General features: G+C 40.7%; 1 protein-coding gene and 1 long non-coding RNA gene across 5 annotated transcripts in view; both read right to left on the minus strand.

Annotated features, from left to right (window-relative positions):
• uggt2 (UDP-glucose glycoprotein glucosyltransferase 2) overlaps window positions 1-9814 on the minus strand; it is a 37096-nt gene extending 27282 nt beyond the window's left edge. For 2 of the 4 annotated variants that reach the window (XM_046403744.1, XM_046403742.1), the window contains exons 1-20: window positions 9656-9814; window positions 9063-9213; window positions 8115-8197; window positions 7889-8019; window positions 6116-6228; window positions 5746-5923; window positions 4883-4979; window positions 4729-4801; window positions 4496-4596; window positions 4106-4205; window positions 3659-3719; window positions 3311-3402; window positions 2998-3148; window positions 1663-1782; window positions 1345-1430; window positions 1085-1220; window positions 679-810; window positions 406-570; window positions 197-320; window positions 2-100 (exon numbers count right to left, since the gene is read on the minus strand). In XM_046403744.1, the coding sequence (XP_046259700.1) occupies window positions 2-100; window positions 197-320; window positions 406-570; window positions 679-810; window positions 1085-1220; window positions 1345-1430; window positions 1663-1782; window positions 2998-3148; window positions 3311-3402; window positions 3659-3719; window positions 4106-4205; window positions 4496-4596; window positions 4729-4801; window positions 4883-4979; window positions 5746-5923; window positions 6116-6228; window positions 7889-8019; window positions 8115-8197; window positions 9063-9187 (2167 nt within the window). In that variant the 5' untranslated portion in view covers window positions 9188-9213; window positions 9656-9814. Of the gene's footprint in view, window position 1; window positions 101-196; window positions 321-405; window positions 571-678; window positions 811-1084; window positions 1221-1344; window positions 1431-1662; window positions 1783-2997; window positions 3149-3310; window positions 3403-3658; window positions 3720-4105; window positions 4206-4495; window positions 4597-4728; window positions 4802-4882; window positions 4980-5745; window positions 5924-6115; window positions 6229-7888; window positions 8020-8114; window positions 8198-9062; window positions 9214-9655 lie in introns of those variants that run through there. The other 2 variants (XM_046403743.1, XM_046403745.1) reach the window with 2 other exon arrangements.
• A 6035-nt stretch (window positions 9815-15849) lies between these two features.
• Window positions 15850-17748, minus strand: LOC124067557. Its single transcript, XR_006844767.1, has 3 exons — window positions 17616-17748; window positions 16298-16405; window positions 15850-16046 (listed from the first exon to the last, which is right to left on the minus strand). It is a non-coding gene; the product is annotated as an uncharacterized LOC124067557 (long non-coding RNA).
• Window positions 17749-18403: the final 655 nt, after the last annotated feature.

The following is an 18403-nucleotide window of genomic DNA, read 5'->3' on the forward strand; positions in this document are numbered from 1 at the left end:
CCACTGTTTGTAAAGTACTTCATTCTCTTAGACATCACTGCTGTTTTGTCTCTCGAGTCCAAGAATGAAAACATAGTTGTGTCCTCCCAATCATCGACAACTGCAAGGCGAGAAAGAAAAACATAAAATAAAAAATAAACAGAGAATATAGTTGTGAAACAATAGCGGATAGTTTAAGATTAGTAACACAGATCACCTGGCTTAGCAGTGAAGTCGAGGTACTTTCGGTCAGTGTTCAAAATGAGAGGGTTCATCCTGGGAACCACATTGGCCTGCTCCATTAGATAGTCCACCACATCCGAGCCCTCAGTCAACTGACCCTGTAGTCAAAGGACAAAACGGATGAGAGTGACTTTACCAAGAACATCAGTTAATAAGCAAATACTGGATCCAGACATGTCATACCATAAAGACGGCTCTCTGGAAGGTGTTGGTGGTGTCCATTATGCGCTGCAGGATGATGGTTTCTAGCTCGTCTGGGTCCATCTCATCTGGGTTCAGAGGGACTCCATTAAACAGAGCCAGAGGAAGGGCACCCAAGCCACTCTTTTTGTAGAAGAGGGCACCATCCTGGAGCACACAACACATACAATGAATCTTTGGATGTTCATCTTAAATCTTTTTTAAGTACTCCCAGTATACAGAAAGAAACAAGAGCACACAATTTAATTTCCTTACCTGCCTTTTGTCATCATACTCGGATTCTGCACCGAGAATCCTTTCAGCATTGGCTTTGGGGAATTTTCTCTTCAGGTAAGCAGAGATTGTATCAACAGTCAGTGTCTCCCCGACATCTACTTTGTTGTACAACTGCAAGAGAGTGGCAAGTCAGATCAGATTTGACTGTCATTCTCTTTAAATCCCTTCAACTGTCAATAATTTCCAACTCTGTTTAAAAGAGCAGATACCAGAGGCAAAATCCTTTTGACTCAACTAGTCCAATAATGTCTAAACCCATGGGATAACACAAGGCATAATAAAACAACTGAGGCACAAAGAGACCTGTGCTGAAGAAAAACAAGCTTTATTTATACTTAAAGAAGTGCTTGCTAAAACAACAGAGATTTATATGGGACATACTTACTGAGAGCATGGATATCAGAGCCTGGGATATATCGTACTCTTCTGCAATGTAATTCAGCAGTCTGTAAAATCCAACCCCTGCGTCTGAGAAGCCATCAGTCTCCTCTTCGGTGTTGACAACAAACACAAATCCAATTCTTCAGAAAGGGGGCAAAAACAAGTATTCAATTTGCAGGTGAAATGAGACTGGCTAGCCGGTGAAGATTATAAATACAAAGAGTGGACCATATAAACAGCTGCGTGAGAAATAACAGTGCCAACCTCAGGGGGATCTTGTGCTTGTAGAAAAGCTCTGCTAGTTTCACCAACTCAACACTTTCTTCTTGCACTGGATCTAGGAACAGCACCTAACAGGAAAGGTTTCACCATCAAATCTGAATAACCGTGCATCTACAAAATCTGGATCATAGCTAAATAAGAGTTTAGCACATACAAAAACACTCCCAGGCCCATGCAATTATGATAATCAGACAGTTTTATGTATTTGTAATATACTTTGTGCCTGACTGTAAACTTGAAGAATGTGCCTGACTGTAAACTTGTCATCACTACCCCCTCAACATTCCTGGCGGGGCTCACCAGGTTGAAAAAATTGCGTCGGATCTGTCGGATGACTCCAGGAAAGGTGGCTCTGAGGAGCTCCTGTACACCGGATGGCCAGCTGCGGTACACTGGGTCATTCTCAATGTCATTCAACCACTGTAAAGTGCAAGACAAAAAGAGGGCTAGTGTGAAAAAGATGATATTCATGAGTTACATACCAACAAAAAACAGCAGTCCAGGAAGAGGTACAGAGCCAGTATCTCACTCAAGGACACCTCTGCCTGGCGGAGCTGTGTTTTCATTGTTTTACTACATTTCTTAAGACATGATAACTTTGAAAAAAAATTGAGACTCTGGCTTTTCCTTTATCTGAGGCTTCTGTATACCTTTGTAACTCTACTTTTTTCTCTATCTGTAGCCTTCACTAACACGCTCTCCCACAGGTCCAAATTCCAAACTTAAGTTTACAAATGCTATGTATTCAGTGAATGGTTGGGCATGACTGTATTTCCAACTGCAGCTACACCCTGTACTTGACATTAATGATTCAGTGTGGTGATAAACATATCCTGTTTCAGGAACACCAAGATATTGCAGAGTTACATTAACTTTGGAAAGTATAATTCCTTTCCTGTTGCACTGCTCTATACGTTATGTATACTTAAATGTGCTTTAACTGCAGTAACCATCGTGCTCAATAAACATGTAATTACTGTCAAATGTCAAATAAAGCTGTCACACACAGGTGAACTTTTCTGTCCACAGAAATACTAGATCTGATGTGTACAACATTGAACACGTACATCTGTTATAAAGCTCCACTACCCTCCATCACAGAAAGTGATAAGATATGGCTTTTGTGATACATCACCAGAACCACAGGTGCAAATGATTCATTATTGCTGGCCACTCTGGCACTAACAGTGCTATTCTCTCTGTAACTTAAAGTACAGTGCAACAGGCATGCTTTCATTATCTCTCTTACACTCTCTCTATGTGTGTGTGTCTCCTTCAGACACACATATTCTCCATCTCTAAAAGAGGAGATGCAAGCTGAACTGACAGACCTCTTGGTCGAATGTGGAAAGGCTTAATATCTTCATTTCTTTGGTATTTTTTTTAGAATACCCAGAATATCAAAATGGCCAGAGGGGCCAAATTAAAATCTTGCAAGTTTTTAATTTGATAGCTTTTCTTGGCTAACTTCCCAATTAATAACTGAAGTTTCTGGCAGGCTTGAGACTGCTGCAATAGCCTGATGTCTGATTCATTAATTCACACCCTGGTGCAAGTACACAAAGATGAAACAAAAAAAAAAACACCTGAAGAGTTTATCTGGGGAGAAAGAACAACATTTTCTACAGGAGTTACCATTATAGCCGGATGTCTGATGTCTAAGGCATAGCTGTCATCCACAGCATTCACAGGCAACCTCAGCACTTTGCCCTGATGTTCTCCTTTTATACCCAGGTTATGAAGTCCCTCCAAGACCCTGGCCTCTCCTCTGAGGATGTCCAAAATGCTGTAAATTCAAAATTATACGTTAGTTTTTAATACATGTTTGTTGTGTTGCAGTGTTTCTGCTTTGCAACAAACTGATCTTATTGCAACAGGATTACTGAGCCAACGGATTGATCTGAGGCTTCCTGAGGAGCGTGCGGGCAGACCACTGCTGGATTTCTACCTGAAAGGGTTGTGAATGTCCAGATCAATGTGCAGTCCGTTGATGAAGAGCTCCCCATCTCCCGGGTGAACACCAATGGTCTCACTGAGATGCTGAAAGAACAAGCTCAAAGTGTTAGTCAAATGCCAAAACTCCCAAAATGAGTGATTCTATTTTCTATCTTCAAAGTACAGCATTAAGTTGCAGGGATAAAGACTATGAGGAAAATAAGAATAAAATGTCTCATTTCGTGTTTCAGACACAGATGAGAAACTCATTCTCTAAAAATAAATGTGCGCAATGTCTAAAGATGTTATCAAAGAACACCTCCTGCACAATCATGTGGAAATGCTGCGTATGATATTGCACCTTTTGGTTCTCCTCAATTTCTTTTCTCATTTCCTGCTTTACGGCCACTCTTGTCAGTGATCTGTGGGAACAGTAAAACATGTACAGTCACCATCAGCTTTTACCACATCCCCAGTTGGCAGTAAAATGCCACTTTTAATCTTCCAAAACCTGTACGAGATGGTACGTTTTCAGTCAATTCCCTGTAAACATCCGACTCTTGCTCAGCACTTTTTGGTGTTATTACAAGCTGTCTGGGCCAAGATCAGCAAACATCGGAAAGCTGATTAGATCTCCGTATTAAAGATGTATTTTTTATGGATCATGTTCAAACAAATGGGTTTATAAAAAAGACAAAATTCATGTCCACTATTTGTTGTCCCTGTCTCCTAATAATATGGATTTTGTAATGACACCAAATGTGTTAGCCAGTCAGCCAGAAAGAGAATATCAGATGAATTTGCTCACCTGGCTTTACTCGGAAAGTTCTGACTAAGGTCTCGCATGAGCTTCAAAGCATCAAACTTTGGCACAGAAGTGATTCTGGCAGCTGCCTGGAAACTAAGATCTGTGAAGATCAGAGAATGAAATCAGCAACATCTATACATCAAGGAATGCACATTATCTTCAGTCAAATTACATGGATGCAACGCAATCAAAGCAGTCATGTGCTATGACACTGGTTATGTTAACATTATTTAATGTGGTATGGTACATTATATACCACATATGGTGTAATATACAGCAATTCTGAAAATAAAATGACAAAAGTCCACATTGCAGTAATTATACATTTAAGACAAATTCATTCACTGTTTTTCTGTCTTTCATAAGACCACTGAAATTGAAAACTGATACCTTGCATTTCCCACACTTTGAGAGGGACCATGTCATTAGTGCTATCCAGGAGATGTCTACGAAGCTCGGTGAGTTGCTCCTTCAATTCAGGATGAGATTTCCTGAAAAGAATAAAAAAAGAAAAACAAGACATAAATACAATACGTGGATTTCTTTGGATATATTTATCAAGTCACACAAAAGAAAATGTAGAAAAGATTTTAAAAATGGCAATTAACAGTTAGGGTACTTACTTTAATGTTCCAAAAATGAATCCATGGACTTCATCGTTATTATCATCCTCAGCATTCACAACTGTCTTTGAATCTACAAAGCAAAAGATTTGTGTTTTATTGCCTAAGATACAGCGAGGCCCAGCACAGAATGTCTCATAACTCACCAACTCACCTTTTACTTTGGTGTCATCTACAGCTTTGTATTCTGTGCTTTTGATAGCCAACTCCACTCCATACCCAGACAGAAGCATTTTTTGAGGCTTTGGATCCTGCAAGCAGTGAGAATAGTAACAGCTTAAAACAACAACAGATTAAAAGCAAAACAATGCTAAGTGTACATGTACATTACTATTTAAAGTATTGTGATAATAATAAGACTGCAGTTACATGCCATGAAGGCTGTCTCCTGCCTACACACATTATATGGCCAGAATTAGGTGGACACCGTGTCTGATGTGCAAGTTTCCCTTTTCCACACAGTAAGAGAAACTTATAATCGATAACACATTTTACCAGTGATAACAAGAAGCACATGGACTGCCACACGCAACAGCAGATTCACTGACATTCAACCTTGACACCAATGTCACCCAGAATCAAAGCACTGCATCAGTCTTTCAAAGGCAATCAGAAGGGTTTCACACCCACCCACATTCTGCTTTTCTTCAGCAAAACTCACCTTTTACTCCATCACAGACATCTGTATCTCTGTTAGCTTCTGAATTGTCGGTTACATTTTCAGAAATCTGTTAATTCTCCTCTTAAACACTGATCAATAATGCAATCTGTTCATTCCATCATTCCGATAATCCCTGCTTTTATAAGCATTATACCAAAAGGAATAATATGTCACTGTTGCATCACTACACTAGTTCCTTCATCTTAATACAGATAAAACGGAGGTCGAAGAGGAAAATAATCAACACTTTTTCTGACGTTTGGGACTTATTTGCTGAGAGCAAAACTTATTTATTAAAAACATTTGATCAGTGAAATTGGTGGGATATAAAGTGGCTGCAGAACATTTCTACTCACCGCTACAAAATGCCGCAGCACATATACAAGTGTGCCCTCTTGAGCCTTCTCTGACAGCACCTTATGAAAAGTGGTGAACTTCTTGGTTCCAATCTCAGCATAGAGGATCACAACTGGCACATCTGTTTTATTGACTCCTGGGTACATGTGGTCATTCTTGTATAAATAGGGCTTAGGCCTGCAAACATTTTTGAAATGTTGTTAAAAACATTTAAGAAATAAAATGTATCATTTCTACATTCATAACAGGCACAGTGCAGTCAGCCAAAGCATCCAAAACACAATTTTAATAACAAAACAACGGTGTAAACTTTTCATCTTGTTCTGCTCAGTTTATCCACAGAGGGAAAACAATGCCCTTCTGTGTTACCTGCCTGCAGCTGCCTTCAGGAGCTTCTTGATTTCCTTGGTACTGCAGCTATGTTGACCATGGATGGAGACAAAGGCTGGGCAAGCCTCAGGCGGAGGCTCATCACTTGCTATCTGTTAAGGGCAGGAACAAAAAGACACACTGGCTACAAGATAACAGGCCAAAGTTAATCATAGTTAAATCAGTTACATGGTTGATTTATTCTCAATATTATCAAGCAATCACCACAGCAATTTACCCTGTGAGGCACAACACTTCATTTCACCAGCAAAAGGCCGTTAGTCACTCAAATGTGTAATACATTTTAAAATGAGAGAAATTCATCAACCAGCGCATCACTGCCACCAAAATAAAATTTTCTCCTTGTCACTGCTAAAGCCACGACGATCCAGGGGCTAAGGAATTGTGTGTACATAGTGCACTGAAAGCGAAAGCATCAACTAGACAAGATTATTCTACAGTAAACTGTGTACTGTCCATTTCAAAATAATATCCCATAAATACCAGGTTCAAGAAAACTGTTTCACAGGTCTCTCAACACATATATTCCATGTATTCTTGTTATTTACAGTACGCACTTAATAATCAAAAACTAAAAACTAAGATTGTTATCACGTTGTTCACTTAAGATGAAAATCTCAATACAACAAATTCACATCAAGCATTGGGGAAAGAAAATTGTGCATCCAAGCTCTCCTGTCTATCACGTGTCATTTTTCTTGACTGCGGGAAAAATATTTTGGCCTCTGCTGTAACGCACAGAACATCCTTTGGTTGTTTTGCTTTCCTGTTTCTTGTCTGTCCACCTTTCCTTTACTAAACCATCATGAATATTTACGCATCCTCCTGTGGCATGAGCAGGATGTTGCTCCTCTCCAAAGTGCACCTGTTGTCGTACCAACAATCCCTAAACATGTGTTAAACAAATGATATTCTGAACAATTGTGTTTTCAAAGTAGGTGTAATAATCTTAGATTTGGATTTAAAATCCTTCCAGTCCCAACAGTTGAGTACAGATTCGATTGTCTAGTGCTTACTACGCAAGGCTGTTTGACTTAATTCAAGTATATGTTACTTGTCTTGTCTTAATTAGCATTTTTATCTTATTTAGGGTTACATTTAGCTAAATACAAGGGACATGTGTGTGGCAGACAATCCAGTATGCTTTAGCTTTATTTTAAATTATAAAGTTTCGAGACAAAAACATCTCATTTCAAAGTTTACTCTTAGCACTCACCAGGGCATATTCTCAACTATATGAGTTAAATCTTTAGTCTTTTGTTTAGCAAAAGAAAAGTCAGGAGACCATTACAGTCGTTGATATTCTGTGCACCATGCCCATCTGAATCAAATGCTGTCCCAGTCCATCTGTTAGATGTTCCGATATTTCAGTGGATAAGAGGAGGAGCTGTAAATGATCATGTTGGTTTGATAAGGAAAAGGGTGACAGGGAGGAGACTGGTAAATTGAGAAAAACTGGAAGTGAGGCCTGCCGGGAACCCTCAGTCTTGATTACAGTAAAAAGACAATGTAACCACCTGAAACAAGAAATGGATGTGGCTCTCTGCTAACATGCCTAAGGCTGCATTTCAGAATGTTTTATAATAGTTGAATTCATACTATTTTGATTAGAGGTCGACTGACATGGGTCTTTCAGTGGCCGATGTGATATTTAGAGAACCAATGATGATTATCTCAAAACAGATACTGAAAGATTTAGACAAATTATCCTACTAATTAATCAATCTATGACTAATTTTGATCACAACATACCTGCTGGGATGCATGAACAGCTGGTGAGTATGACCGTAGGGCCAGAGCAAATTTGAGGAGATTAACTTGAAGATCTGTGAGGAACTGGGCAGCCTTCTTAAGGATCAAGTTGTAGTACGAGCGCACAGACTCTGAGACAAATGAACATTAGTGATAATGAAACATAACTGTTATGACGCTAACTTATTTAAGCTTTATTTTGATACAGCAATTAAACACAACACACCTCCATGTTTGTATACAGTGAGCTCTTTGACAGTGTCAACAAACTGCCAGAATTTCTCATTCCCATCTTCTCCAATGAACTCACTGCACAAGAGAAAAAGAAAGTATAGCCAGCATTAGTCAGAACCACAGTACATATCGAAGGAACCATTTTCTATCCACCCATCAGTTAGAGCTGCACACCACATAATTATTTTAGATTCTCTGGTAATTAATGTGCCAAAATTGTCTCCAGTGTTGGTTCCATAATGTCTCCTGTGAAGTATCACACAACACTATGAAGACATTTAAGGCAAGCAGTAGCTCATCATTACAATACGAATATTTTCACACAAGTGAAAAAATAGTGTGTTCATGATCAAAATTTAAAAAACAACAACTTTTGTCTGCTGTTTAATTTCATTATGTTCAAATACTTGTTCTGATAAACTAAAGAGCACAACTTTTGTTTCTTTTGGGATGAAATGTATCAGTGTGTCATTTGAACACTTTATCCCCAAGAGATAGACCACTTTAGGGAATTACAATCTTCAGCTATTTCCAGCTACTATGAAGGAATACTATGCTGAAACAATTTCTGTTTTTATTGCCTTCCACTGAGGACAATTAGATCATATAATCCGTGTTTAGAATGTTTGACTGTTTGAACAATCCTGAGTTTGCATTTCAGAATTTAAAAAAAATATTTATGGTGGCTGTTTCAAAGGCCAACTTTTTTGACTCAATACATTCAGATGAGGCTACTTTCATGCCAAAAAAGAAAGAGAGGATTTGGGGGAAAAACACTTTCTAACATACATCTTAGAAAGTTTACAAAAATATAACAAAGTGCGGAAGGGGTACAGGGTTCCTTTTTGGGGCTACTGTGTGCTCAACGTTAAAATCCTGACTAAGATCCTATTGATTGCATATTTGTGTCAGATACCGTTACATGATCAGGGAGGAATACCTTGTCTCCAGGAGGAAAGGCGTCATGCTCCACTTTGCTTTTAAACTGGCAGTGACGCCTTTGGGTGCTGATAGGACGTGATTTATGTTCAGCAGCAGCAGTAACAACACAGTAAAGTTCCTCATTATCTCCGGCGCGACGTAACATAAACCTGCAGTGGCAGAAAGCACCAACACTAACGCAGTCAGTACAATGCCTCTGCCTTTTGAGATGTGCCAGGCAGTGCCACGTAGTTACTCCAAGTTATTATCTAAACCACAACAGCGGTGCGCACAGACATCTTTAAAAAAAACAAAAAAAACTCAGAAGAAAATTCAGAGTACACCTTTGTGGAAGATGCTAGCTATATGAGCAAATCACGCCGACCGGTTTGTTAGCTAGAAATAAAATAACGAACGGGAAAATAACGGGTCACAATGTACAGACTAAATTTAACTTAGCTGTAGCATAAAAATAAACAGCCTTGCCTTGAGCGAAAGCGGTACACTGGCGTGCGCAAAGATCGCTTACGATAAAGGTATCAACAGCATTATCAGTGTGCTTTACTAATACATAACTACTGATTACTGTCTTGCTAATAATATTTCCCTCACCCCGTTAGAGATGCTAACCGCTTCCATACAAAGCAACGGACCTTAGGTAGGTATTTTGGGCAGCTAGGTTAACAACCCGTGTAGCTAGCAAGTTGCCGGGGTTGCCGCGTATTGTGGTGGCCCGTGCTGGCCATTAGTCGTGTCTGACAAAAGAGTGAAATCAAAAATTAAGTATAGCATATAATTGTTTTAGACTCATTTCGTCGAGCTGTTTACATGGACACAATTAGTGACAGTCCGTAGAAAACATTTAAAAACCTAACGGTATAAATGAAATTTATTCTGGCACCGTGGGAGACAGCTAAACAAACGGAAGCTGGAGCTCAAACGTTTTCCCACCAAACACTGAAGCGTGTTGTCCCGTCAAAAAAACAAAAAACAACACTGAAGCGTGTTGTAGCTGCACTGACTGTGTAGTCAGTGAGTGTGTGGTGTCGGTGTGACACTGCGTGTCCGGTGCACAGTTACAGCTACATGAGAGACTGTCTGGGTCTCAATGAAATTTGTCCAAGGAGAAAAGTTAGTTGTTGCAGCAGCAGAAGGAGATAAACAAAATTAAATTTAGATAATAAAGAAAGCAGTACAATCAAACACAAGATTAGAAAAATGACAGCGGTGTAATGTGGTTAATCACAATGTTACATCATGCTGAGCGAATGTTAAGAGCCAATATAGTTTGCCTATGCAGAATAATAGACCTATAACTTGATAGACTATAATAGTAACAATAGTAATAAGATTATTGTTGTTACTGATGTTATTATAGATTGAATTATGTGTATATCGGTCTAGTAATCAATCATCAGAATATTAAAGGGGTTGTTTATTATTTAGTATCATACCACGTCATGAGAAATAGATTAGATGGAAAAAAAGATCTTTATCAGTGCACAAGAGGTGCAGAGCAGAGATGCCCTGCTAATCGATACGGGTCAAAAACACTGGATCCTATATTTACAAATTAGACATCTCCCTAGCATCCTTTTTTATTAGATCATCTCCGTCTGGCTGCTCCCAACTTTTGAGGAAGGCTTTACTAAACCTAACATTTCCGAACCCAAGATAACAGGGTAATTTCCGCATACTTTGTAAAGCTCCCCCCGGAGCCACAGAGGACATTATGGGACTGCTTTCTCTAGCTGAGTGCTGTTCATGACCAGTAAACTGATCCCTCATCTGTAAAATGGGTGGAGTATCCATTTAAACCCAGTGTTGGTATCACCTTGCAGGTTGTCAGCTTTCTCCGAGTTATATCAATCTGGAAACTTTGGATGTTTTTGCAGTTGGCCAGTAGTGGCATTAAATGACTGATCAGTTAACAAAGTAAAAAAAAAAAAAAAAAACAATGACTGACCAGCTGAAAAATGAATTGCATTGATTGGTTGGTCTATAATTAGACTAAAGGAGTCACAATGAGAGAAAGCATAATAAAATGTTAAGTGATAAGGCTAATTCTGCAGAGAAAGCAGCTGTTTCACGTTTAATAGATCCTTCTAACAATACTTCCTTTAGAGCAGATATTAGGCCTATACATTGGGCTATTTAAAGCCTATAGTCTTACACTGGCAACTGTAGGCTCTAAGCAGAAGGGTGGTACTATTCCTTTAATCTAAGGTCACTCTCGGATGAATGCGTTTCAAAAAAGTTACATCGGATTTAGTATTTATATGTGGTTAAATCTCCATGTTGTCTCAATTCAGTGTCCGTGTGGGCCTCTGGCTTTGCACTGTGCTGAACAAGATTATGGGATGGACGGGATGGGATGTAGAGCTCTCCCAGGCCAACCACGACGAGAGCGTAACGCATATTTGTCGGCTCGGATGCTGCAGAAGCAGCAGCAGCAGCAGCAGCATCCTCTCAAAAGCACTGCTTCAGCACAGTCAGTCAGACCGCCTCAACTCGCCAGCTGGATGCAGCTGTAGGATGCTGCCGTAGGATCCAGTCCGAGCCGTGCAGACATTTCTGCTGAAATAAGTCTGTCACCGAAAAGAGCCACACTGCGATTTAGACGGGGATCACCACGGGGATCAGACCAGCGGTTAAACTAAGAACTCTCATCGGCTCCCTCATTTTCAACTTTGATACCGGAGCGTGGGCGCCGTCGGCACGGATGCGGCTCTACACCGGCTTTAGAAGTTGGACTGCCTGAAATTTGAATGCCATGACTCTTGACTTTGGACAAGATTTCCAGAGCAGTGCAGACGGCGCGCAGTGTTTTAGAAACCAAAAGGCGAACTTGTCCTTTTGTCCAGATTGTGTGTATTCGGAGGGTTTTATCTGATCAACACGTGGCACTTAAATTATAGGCACCTTTACTGTAACTGAGGCATGGAGGAATATTGATCCCCGAAGGACCCTTGGGCTCTACTTATTATTCACAGTAATAGAATGAAGACACTATCTTGATATGATGGATGATAGATCCAGTAAGCTCATCTTGATTCCTATTTTAGCTGTCCTTTTTGTTATGATAGGTTACCAATACATCTGTCCCGCCGGCAGCAATTCGTGCCACTTTAAGGCTGGGGAGAAATTAAGGGGGGTAAGCCTACTTTCCTCCCCGTACCAGGACAGCGACGATTTCTACAGAGATCAAGACCTGGAGGATGACAGCCCTGCTAAAGTACCGTCCAAATTCAACTTCACTGAAAGGGACCTTGACAGACACGTGGAGTTCAACATCAAAGGGGACGACGTGATTGTGTTTTTGCACATCCAGAAGACCGGAGGAACCACTTTCGGGAGACACTTGGTGAGGAATATTCGCTTGGAGCAGCCGTGCGACTGCAAGCCGGGGCAGAAGAAATGCACATGTCACAGGCCAGGGAAAGACGAGTCCTGGCTCTTCTCCCGGTTCTCCACCGGCTGGAGCTGCGGACTGCACGCAGACTGGACCGAGCTAACGAACTGTGTACCTGTCATAATGGATAAGAAGGAGGCCCAGAGGGATAAAAGGTAGTCTGTGTATGCCTGCCTCCCCGATGTTGATGCCTGCTGTGTTTGGGTGCGTGTGTCTTTTGAGTGAATGAGCACATAGGCGGCAAACCATCCCCAAACCATCAGGGTCACAGAGCAAGTGTGTTCAAAGAGGCATGCGAGACAGATGCTGTGTGGACCACCAGAACCCTGTGATACATTATAAAATAAAGTTCAGTTATGTCAGTGTCAATTTGCATAGCCCACCGTCTTAAAGTAAGCACTGATGGATGAGGTGAGTGTTGCCACTGAGATGATTAATTGTAATTTAGCCAGGACAGATAGAGATACAATTTTCTGCCATCAGCGTACAGTCACAGATGCTGCAAGCTTCGACAGCGAAACAGAAGTCGAAAAAGACAACCAAATGCAGCCAGTCACCCAGCAATCAGTTAGCTCACATTTATGGGAGGAGGGTGTGTTAGCAGAAGTGTTTTAGACTGGGGGATGATGTAATTCAAACTGCTATAACATAATAGATCGTCCTTCACTTTGCTTGACCTTCGGACATATGAATTGCCCGTGTTTGTCCTCTGTGTTCACATCAGCCTCTCACAGCGAACTTGCTCCTGCCCAGCTGTTATTCTCCCTTTCTGTGCCATGAAGCGACAGTGCACCATTTACAGAACTCTCCTCTCACAGCAGAAATGATGCTGTTTGTGAGCCCGGAGACCAAATTTTTCCAGACCGTGATTTTATTGTCATTGGATCAAAGCTCCAACTGCACCCACTGACAAAAGGGTTGATGAAGGACTTCTTTGCTGAAATGTTTCCTTGTGAATGAGGGTGTCCATCTCTGTTTATTAAGTTACCTAAAGTTGTACACCAGTAGGCACAACTCACCTGTATCCTCGGCCTTTGTCGCGTGTGATGTACGTTCCTTTGAGGTTTGTTGGCTTACAGAAGCAGGACACTGATGTTGTACCATTTGATTTGGTAAATGTGCAGATGTTATGTGTGAGGAAAAGCAACACAGAACCAGTTAAAATTTATTATCTCTCCAGTATTTTCTGTTGTAATTGCAATCACTTGTACTAATGTGATAGAGATGCAGTGCAATTACTAAAGGGGAGCGTTGTAATGAACTAGCACTGCATGAGCAATGTGTGTGTTTGTGTGTTTTCACTCAGCAGAGTGGAGGTGTGTGTGTTTTTCAATGCTCTTAGGGTTTCTGGACTCACCAGTTCTTTAAATTGAATTACAGTGTTGGTCATTTGTTAGAATAACGCACAGTAAAAGTCTATTAGTTGTTTAAATAGCCTCAAAGATACCTCCACGTGTGCACATGACACAGAAAAAGCACTGATCAAGTGTCCTGTCACAAAAGCTGAATTTTAAGCTGCTGAGGATTTCCCTCTCTGTTTGGAAAAATGTGAAGTACGCAGGCACATGATTTATTTCTGCTTTGCCAAGTGATTCCTTTTCTCGGGAAAGTGCTCACTGGATGCGACAGCTCTTCATTTCACAGCTGCAGCATCTATTCTGCACTTACAGTCCTCTCATCTCTTGTTCTTTAGTGGGCTCCTGCAGCATCTATTCTGAGATAATTCTTCCTTCGTCCAAGACTGCTGGCAGACGCACTATGTTAGACCCCCTGACTAACCAGCCACTGCGCACAGCACATTTACTAAGTGAGATGACTAATAGCATTATGCAGATTTTGCCTTCATAATTATTTTATGTATGAGCAATGCCTTAATTAAAATATCTTTAATGGTATAAAGTACAAAACAAAAAAAGGCACCCTTGCACAGTAAAATACATAATTAGTAATAAAGATGCAATAATCCACTTGTAACAAAATCTTTACTCCACTTAAGGATGCAGTGGGGAATGCTAGTCATATGTAACTGCCAAATTCAGATGGCATACCCTTGTTTTGCGGTTGAGAGCCTCTCAGATTGAGTGGCTGTCTTTCCACTTCTAGGTTTTCACCTTGCTGGCTCTCAAGATGGCAGTAAGCTGGGGGGGGGTGGGTTCATGGCACTGCCTGGATGGCATTGTGTGGCCTTTTCAGCCGGGCAGGGCGCAGTGTGCGGCGAGCCAGCCGTGCGGCCCAGGAAAGGTCAAGCATGTCAGACTGGATCAGTGTGCGTGTACTGCGGCATGGCTCCCCTGGAGTGTGCTGTCATTCAGGGGAGAAGTGGAGCAGGCAGGCCTGCTCTCTGCAGAGGCTCTGGAGAAACGTACCCATAAGTGCAGTCCTCTTAAGTTGCTTTGTGGAGGGGCGTCATGTCTGCTGAATGAATATGGCTTGCTGAGCAGGTTGTTTTTCTCTCAGGCGATTTCAGAGGCTGAGGAGAGCTGCTAGACTCACTTCTGATTGTAACTTGTACATTAACTAACTGCTCATTCTTGAATAACTTGGGAAGCTAAACTGAATATGGCACTGGGTCGCAAAACAAACGGCAGATTTCAAAATTGCACTTGCATATAGGAACAGCTGAATAAATCATATATCTATCATATAGAAGTGTTTGTGCGTGTGTAGTAGCAGTTTGTAGGTCAGTATCAGAGAACTATTTGATGTATTTGCCACTGAAATGAGAATGAACGTCAGCTCATTCAGTTCCTCACTGCGATATCTTCCTGTCAGATTCCGTCCTGGTGCAGACAGAACATCTGTCACTGAGTATAAAATACAATAACACAGATTTACTGTTAGGGCTACAGGTCTGAGGTGGGGAAATTGATTATCAAACACACAGCCTGAATCCCTACAGTTCCTACATACATTATACACCCTGAACAAACCAAGTTAGACTCAGGGCTTTCCATGTATTAATGCATGCATTATTATTTTAGTTTCGTAATCACAGAGGAATTGCATTTGAGCAGCTTTATATCTGTATTATCGGCAGAAGAGCCACATGAAGCCCTTGCACATACAAACTGAGAAGAAGTTACTTCAATGAAAGTACAAGGTCATTCAGCCAGAGCACAAAAGACATTTCATGCATGCACATTATCATTCATATGAAATAGCCAGAGCCTGCTACTTTAGCTGAGATGACACAGACTTTTACACGACATCCTTTAATGTCCAGATTGTGAACAGTTTTTAGGTTGCAAGCAGCCACCGATCCTACCCGAGCTTCTCACTTATACTTCTCATTATATTCCACACACTTCTTCAAAGCTTTAATCACTCACAGCTCCCCTGGAAACGTATTATAATAGTAATAGTGAATCAAAGTCAAGCTTTCACAGGTGGTTGACGTGCATTGGAACACTGAGGTGGAAACTGGGTGTTTTCTTGGTGCAAGTCAACACAGCATCCTTTTCGTTGCATAATGTGATGCTGCTGTCAGCATTTCTGTCAGAAGTTTGTTTACCTCACAAAACTTCTACATGTGGTGCTTTGGGGACATTTAATGGTCAGCTTTTGAGTTGCATTAAACTTTGTCTTCTGATCCTGCAACATATCAAGCAACATATCACTTCAGTGCAACATCTATTATCATCTATAACTGTTTTTCAACAACAGCACAGAGTCAAACCATTACTCAGATCTGTATTGGCTACAGAAATTCATATTTATTTTAGGTTCTGAAACTCTGCTAATAAAAACATATTTATCTAAACAGGCCACTCTCATTTCACTCCAGAGGATGTGTTACGTGTGTGTATGTGTGCATGTGTTTGTGTGTGTGTGTGACTGAATACCTGTAGTTTTCTAGTTAGCAACAGCAAACAACCAATTCAGTCTTGTCTAGGTGCCTTCAGCTCCGTTCAAAAACATGTCTTCCCGTTATGTGCTGTTCGAAATTCAAGCTGGGTTTGAAAATACAAATAGAATTGACTTCAGTACGTGTAGCTGAGGCAGCCAACACTGAATTAATAGTAAATTTGCTTATGTGTCCCCGGTCTTGTTGCTTGGTTTATGCATTTGCTACATATTTAGCAGGTACATGCATTTATTTTGTGTGAATTAAGGCCATGAACATTCACACAGAGATGTAAACAATATTCAGACCACTAAAATTAATATACAGTCTCTTAAATAAAAGCAAAATAAGAGTGTTATTTTTTCAACAATATGTAGAGCTTAGTTGTTCCTCTTATAAATGTGGCCTCATAATTTTATGCATATGCTGATGTCGCATTTTTTCGTATCAATTATGAAATCTTCATTAGCAGCTTCCTTGTTGCTTATGCATAATGAATGCTCATCTCTTAAGTACAAAGAGACCAAACCCAAAACACGAGTATATCGCGGACGCTCTTCAATATCCTGCTTTGATTAAACACGCAGGAAGAGAGAGAGAGATGTGCTCATATAGCAATGACAGAGACTGTCCTCCGCTGTGATTGTGGATGAGGATGTTTAGATCACAGTGTCCTTGAGGGTTTTATGCCATGCGGACTGTAAAGCTGTCTTGAAAGCTGTGTACGTTCTTAAGAAGAAAAGACAGAATTAAAGAACAAAAATTGGCAGCTGTTATTCAACTTTTTGATGCTGATTTTTTTCTTAGAAATTCTGTGGCTGTTTGATGATATCGCTAAGTGAGTGATGTTCAAGTCAACAGCTTTCATGCAGCCCAGGTGCTGGACATTTGATTTAAAGGCTCCTTTACAGAGGTTACATGTCTAATTGCTGTCCAAAGGTGCAGGAAAAGTCCTGTGTGCATTACGGCTTCAAGTGAATCTCTTCTAGTCTTGCTGTAGGTCACCAGAATTGCTATCAATGGTTACTCTAGCTTAGTTGGAATAGTACCAAATAAATAATGGGTAACAGCACCTTATGGGAATTATCTGCTTGACTGAGATCGTTCTTTGTTCTGCTTCTTATTTGTAATTTCAGAAACGTATAAGCATATGAAGCTACTGTATGTGCATTTCACCTGCTGATTCTGTTGCACTGCAACACTTCTGAGGCTCTTGCACACAGTCTGTTTTTTCCATAAATCCTAAAAATAACATTCATAGTCCCTCAATTTCTAATCCAGTCCTACAGGAGAAATAATGGACTGTTGTTACATACCTGGCACACTGATGATGTCCCTTAATTCATGGCTGATTAACACCCATCATATTTTATTCATAATGAGTAATGCAGAGAGTGCTGCAATTACAGCGTGGTCGTTACCACTTAGATCACTGACCACTGAAGCGTGCATGCCTCACTGTATCTACTGTCTGCGCATGACGTCCACCAATGTTGGGCCTCTCCCACTGCGTGTGGGAGGGAGTCATTACAAACATGACCCAAATGAACTTGAACTTACAGAGAGCAGTTGTGTTTTATGAGCTGCATGCGGTTCAAAGTTGCTTTTAATGGATCAATATGTTATTTAGGGTCAAAGTTTCTTGACCGTGGCTATAGCACTGCAGAAAATAATCATACCTGGAGCGCCTATTTCCAGAGCTTTCTATCATCCCGCAATGTTCATCAGATGGAGTTCACTCAGTTGTCGCGGATCTGTAGAAATGTGCATTTCTGTAAGAGAGGATTTTAAAGCACAAAGTCTCCCTCAGCTGAGTTTCAGCCCATTGTTTAGCTGTCTGGCCGCAACTGTACTGTTCTGGTTCACTCTTACTGCTCTCATAGCTGCATTTGCAGCAGCAGTAGGAGGCCGTTTTCAGTGAAAAAGCTCTAAAAAGCCGCTGTACGCTGCTTGCTCAGCACTAAATGGCAGACATTCACGGTTAGCAGCCAGCTGATGGACACAGTTGAACATATAAAGCCTCAGATATTTCATTCTAAACAAAATGATAATGTTGCTCAATCACTGCAGTATGTGTAAAGAAGCAGACATGTTGTGTTGTTTC

This window comes from Scatophagus argus, chromosome 11 (genome assembly GCF_020382885.2).
Source record: "Scatophagus argus isolate fScaArg1 chromosome 11, fScaArg1.pri, whole genome shotgun sequence".
Taxonomy (NCBI): domain Eukaryota; kingdom Metazoa; phylum Chordata; class Actinopteri; family Scatophagidae; genus Scatophagus; species Scatophagus argus.